General features: G+C 47.7%; 1 protein-coding gene across 1 annotated transcript; it reads right to left on the reverse strand.

Moving 5' to 3' along the window:
- Positions 1-3,518: 3,518 nt before the first annotated feature.
- Positions 3,519-4,946, reverse strand: LOC122683664 (protein NYNRIN-like; the record flags this gene model as incomplete). Its single annotated transcript, XM_043887444.1, has 2 exons — positions 3,519-4,673; positions 4,755-4,946. Coding segments are annotated over 2 exons (1,347 nt in total), but the record flags the coding sequence as incomplete, so codon positions are not given.
- Between the last annotated feature and the right edge of the window lie 638 nt (positions 4,947-5,584).

A 5,584-nucleotide genomic window follows, 5' to 3' on the forward strand; every position in this document is an offset into this window, starting at 1 on the left:
TCCTGGGTCAGGAAGATCTGCAGAAGAAGGGACAAGTTATCCACTCCAGTATTCTTGGTCTTCCCTGGTGGCTCAGATGGTAAAGAGTCTGTCTGCAATGTGGGAGATCTGGGTTTGATCCCTGGATTGGGAAGATCCCCTGGAGAAAGGAACAGCTACCCCCTCCAGTATTCTTGCCTGGAGAATTCTGTGGACAGAGGAGCCTGGTGGGCTACAGTCATGGGGTACCAAAGAGTCCTACATGACTGAGCAACTTTCACTTTCACAATTCACTAGATTATATTGGTACTCAGGAGATTTTTAATCATTTCCTGATATAGACAGCAGAAACTTCTGCTTGTTGCATTCAGTTAATCACTGGATTTATTTCAGTTCAGTCACTCAGTCGTGTCCGACTCTTTGTAATACCTCAACGCTCAGATTTCTTTTATGGTCCAACTCCATACATGACTACTGGAAAAACCATAGCTTTGTCTAGACCGATCTTTGTTGGCCAAGTAATGTCTCTGATTTTTAATATGCTGTCTAGGTTGGTCATAGTTTTTATTCCAAGGACCAAGCGTCTTTTAATTTCACAGTTGCAGTCACCATCTGCAGCCCATGATTTTGGAGCCCAAGAAAATAAAGTCTGTCACTGTTGCCCCATCTATTTGCCATGAAGCGATGGGACCAGATGCCATGATCTTAGTTTTTTGAATGTTGAGTTTTAAGCCAGCTTTTTCACTCTCCTATTTCACTTTCCTCAAGTGTCTCTTTTTAGATTCTATTGGTTGATTTTTGGTTAATGTTCACATCAACTTCTTAATCAATTCACTTACCTGTGGTGATGAAAATGTTCTGGAATTAAATAGTGGTGATGTCACATAACTTTGTGACTATACTAAAAATTGAATTGTAAAGTCTAAAAGATAAATTTTATGATATATGAATTATAGTTCAAAAAGTGTTATATCTATCTGTCTATATCTATATCTGTATCTATCTATATGTATATACACTCCTACAAATCCTGATATCTTGATAATATTCTCTCAAGGAAACATACTGGATATTGGGGGGTATGTCAAAGCGTCATCAAATGCTGTGAGCCATGGGGATTACCAAGATGATGCTGAATGATGACTTTCATCATCTTAGCATTAATGTCAGCTGTTAAGTTTCTTCTGTACCCTTAGGGTCATAAATAGCCAACGGGTATTCATCTTAATAGTAGAGTAGTAGTGTGATTTACTAGTTTTGATCTCATTGTAGAATAACAAGTGTTATGCCCGATGTCCGAATCCCCGAGCGGGAAGAGAGAGAAGGCTTCCAAGACAATGCAACTCGCAAAAAGGGAAGTTTATTACTGTCTCGAGCCAGGGCTTTCTGCCACAAACATCACAGTGGTGCAGGGTCAGAAAGCGCCGAGCTCAAGCTTGTTACACAAATTTATAAGATATGCAAAAGCGGTTAGTAGCTGGCTTAAGCGGATTGGTTACATGTTTGCAAAGCAATTCTATTGGTACAGACTTTCGCGGGCTTTTCAGCTCTCCCTTTGTTCTTACTGGGCGCATATTGATTGGCTGGCTCCAGGTTACCTGATGGGGGTAGGGAATCTTACCATTTCGGGGGAAGCTAAAACTTAGGTCCAGGCCGCCCGTCATGGTATTAACCCTGGCAGCCTCACATTCCCCCCTGTCTTGTTGTTCCTGTAGAGGAATCCTTCTCTTCATCCTGGGCTACCATCTGATATTGCTGCCTCAATACCATAATCTGAATGGTATTTAGACGTTCTTTAATAAATGACATTAGCCGGTTTAAAATACAAGGGCCGAATGTAAGTGTTAATAATAGCACTATAAGCGGGCCCAGGAGGGTGGAAACTAAGGTGGTCAGCCAGGGGGAGCGTTGAAACCAAGACTCAAGCCATCCCTGTTGGGCCTCCCATTCCCTCTTTCGTTGTGCCAGCCCTTCTCTTACTTTTGCCATAGATTTTCTTACCACTCCTGTATGGTCTGCATAGAAACAACATTTTTCTCCCAGAGCCGCGCAGACCCCACCCTGTTGGAGAAAAATCAAGTCCAATCCTCTCCTATTCTGCAAGACCACCTCAGACAAGGAAGTCAGAGACTTCTCTAAGTGGCTGATTGATTCTTCTATGCGAGTTATATCTTCATCTATGGCGGCTCGTAGGGAAGAAAACCCTTGGCCTTGCAGAGATAGTGAAGCTATTCCTGTCCCTGCTCCTGCCAGCCCAAGACTGAACAAGGCTGCCATGGTGATCGCACTGACTGGCTCTCTCTTTTGTCTTAGCAATTCCCGGTCCCAATGTGAGTACATAACCTCTTCAGAGTGGTATAAGATTTTTGGCATTACAGCAACCAGGACACAGAATTCTTGACTCTGGTTAAAAACCTTCACATTTAAATATGGGGTTAGCCCAGTATGTGAACAAATCCACCAACCCCCAACCTCTGGCACAATCCAATTTTTGCCATATAAGCGTAGGTTACTAATAGTCCGGGCACAGAGGGAAGTTTTATCACGTGGCACTGTGCCCAAACAGAGTCCCTGTCCCCAAACTTCATTCATTGTGAGGCCAACCTTGCATTCTTTCCATCGGCATGGGGGTGGGTTCTGGCCTGAAGATAAGTGGTAAGAGACATTGAGGCCTATGGCCTCATAGAAGGGGGGGTGAAGATTATAACAAAGCCAACAGGACTGGGTTGCATTAGGGTTGGTATGGTTTAAGACCGTAAAGGCTGCATTCACTAAGGCCCATAGGGGGTCCTGAATTGCTGAGCTAATGGTAACAGCCAGAGGGCCAGGGGTTTCTGTCAGTTTGCCTCTGAGGCTCGGGGTAGAGGAGATGTTAAATGTTCCCGGCAAGCTTGGTCTCAAGGGGGTTGGCTTGAGGGTCGCCTTGTGCCCCTGTAATGCTTTGACCAGATTGGGACTTAAACTATGTACCTGCACCGGCTCAATAACCTGTTTAATGATTAAAAGCTCGCCTGGGTAGGGGCCGGGCCAATTTACGTGAAGCTGAAAACCCCAAGTCAGTCCTGAGGTCCAGCGGTTTTCTTTTTTTGCCCGTTCCTGGTTAAATTGTACTCGTACCTGAGGCCCCTGGTGTCTACGGTCCTTGAAGGTGAAGCTAACTAGATCTCTGTTTCCGACATCCCACCTCTGGGGTCCATCACAAGAGGTCACACAACTCCAGCTCCTGCAATAATAGCTTTCTATGCCACCACAGGTTTTCCAGTTATTTTTTACATAGCCTGGGCAAGCCCAAAACCCCAACCTATGGTTTTTTATCCCATCCCTATAGTACTTATCATAGAGACCGTCCTGCTTTGCGAAGAGGCTTGAGAGGTCGAAGTTCAGGTCCGGCCACCAGGTGTTTGGAGGGTGGATTCCTGAGGTCTCATTGAGCAGCTCATGAGTTTGCCCGTCGTTGAGTTTCCATGTGATCTTAGCAGGTTGATGGGGGTTATGACTGGTCGCTCCTGGGTCGATGAGAGCTGCCATCAGCAGGAGAATTAGGAGGCCTCCCAGTGGACGAGTTTCAGTTTCAAAGGATTTGACGGGTGAGGACTCGCCTTCCATTCTGCTCGCGCTTTTTCCTGTTCTTCCGATGTGGCTTGCCGCACGTGATTGCAGTGAACCCAGGGTCCAATCCCGTCGACCTTGACAGCGGTAGGAGTGGTAAGAAGAACAACATGAGGGCCTTTCCATCTAGGTTCTAATACTTTAGATTGGTGTCGTTTTACCCAAACCCAATCACCTGGGCCAATATTATGTGAGGAGAGGGCCCTCTTGTTTTGGCCCTCATGTATCTCTCGAATCAATTTCCAAACACGGTTATGCACCTTACTTAATGCTATCAGAGTTTGCTGGAATTGTCCCAAAGTAGGGGGTGGCAGACATTTTCCTTCGAAAATAGGATACACAGGAGGGGGTCTTCCATACAGAATCTCAAAAGGAGTAAGATTCAGCTTATAAGGGGTGTTACGTGCCCGAAAGAGTGCAAAGGGGAGGAGGGTCACCCAGTCCCCGCCAGTCTCTATTGCCAACTTTGTCAAAGTTTCTTTTAGGGTCCGATTCATTCTCTCAACCTGTCCTGAGCTCTGGGGATTATATTCGCAATGTAACTTCCATTTCGTCCCCAGAGCTTGGGCCAGCCCTTGTACAATCTGGCTCACAAAGGCAGGTCCATTATCAGAGCCCATAGTCACTGGCAGCCCATACCTAGGCACTATCTCCTCTAAGATCTTTTTAGCAACCACTATTGCTGTCTCTCCCTTAGTGGGGAAAGCTTCTACCCACCCCGAGAAGGTATCTACCAGTACCAACAGATAGCAGTACCCATACTTGCCTGGCCTTACCTCGGTGAAATCTATCTCCCAATGTTGCCCTGGCTTTTCCCCTCGGTACCTCGTTCCCGGGTGCTGCTTCTTCTCTGCCCTCATCAGCTGGCACGCTTCGCAGGCTTGAATTATCTCTCGTACAGTTGCATTTTGTCGAGGGAACCTCAGGCAGGCCATCTGGAGAAGTGTTAGGGTCTTTTTTTCTCCCAAGTGTGTAGTTGTGTGCAGGCGTTCACACAGGTGACGACCCAGGGTGGCAGGCAAGATCAGGTTGTTGTTTTGGTCTCGGTACCATCCATCTTGGTCATCTTTCTGGAGGGTGGTATCCTTGTTGATCCAGGCGAGATCAGGGAGGGAATATTCGGGAACTGGTGGCTAGGTCCCCATACCAGGGGGTGGAAGTCCCACGGCTAATATGGGGGCGGCATAGTCCCGGCTAGCCGCTTCTCGAGCGGCCGCATCAGCGGCACGATTGCCCCGCGCCTTAGGGTCTTCTCCCTTCTGGTGACCGGGGACATGTACTATAGCTACTGCCCGGGGTAGTTGGACAGCTTCCAAGAGCCTGCGAATCTCAGGCAGATTTTTGACCTCTTTTCCCTCAGCTGTCTGAAATCCCCTTTCTTGGTATATGGGACCTTGAATATGGGCAGTGCTGAAAGCATATCGGCTGTCAGTAAAAATGGTGACTCTTTTCCCTTTGGCTTGCTCCAGAGCCTGTATTAGGGCAATCAATTCTGCTTTTTGTGCAGAAGTGTTTGGGGGTAGTGTCTCAGCCCATATCGTCTGCCCTGAATCATCAACTATGGCGGCTCCCGCCTTCCTTTGCCCATCTTTTACATAACTGCTCCCATCGGTGAACCATACTAGCTCACTGTTGCTTAGGGGTACATCAGTTAAGTCTTTTCGTGCTGCCAGGGCCTCAGCCAGTATCTCACTGCAATCATGGAGAGGGCTGTCCTTCTCTGGGTTGGGTAGGAGCGTGGCCGGATTTAGGAAGCAAGGGGTCTGAAAACGCACCCGTGGGGCATCGAGCAGCAAGGCCTGGTAGTGTGACAAGCGGGCATTGGAGATCCACTTACCCGGCGGCTGCTTTAAAACCCCTTCCACGGCGTGGGGGGTGTAAACCGAGAGTTGCTGTCCATACGTCAACTTGTCAGCGTTGCAGACGAGGAGGGCTGTAGCTGCAATGATGCGAAGGCAAGGGGGCCACCCAGCGGCCACCGGGTCTAATCGCTTCG

This window comes from Cervus elaphus, chromosome 25, assembly GCF_910594005.1.
Source record: "Cervus elaphus chromosome 25, mCerEla1.1, whole genome shotgun sequence".
NCBI lineage: Eukaryota > Metazoa > Chordata > Mammalia > Artiodactyla > Cervidae > Cervus > Cervus elaphus.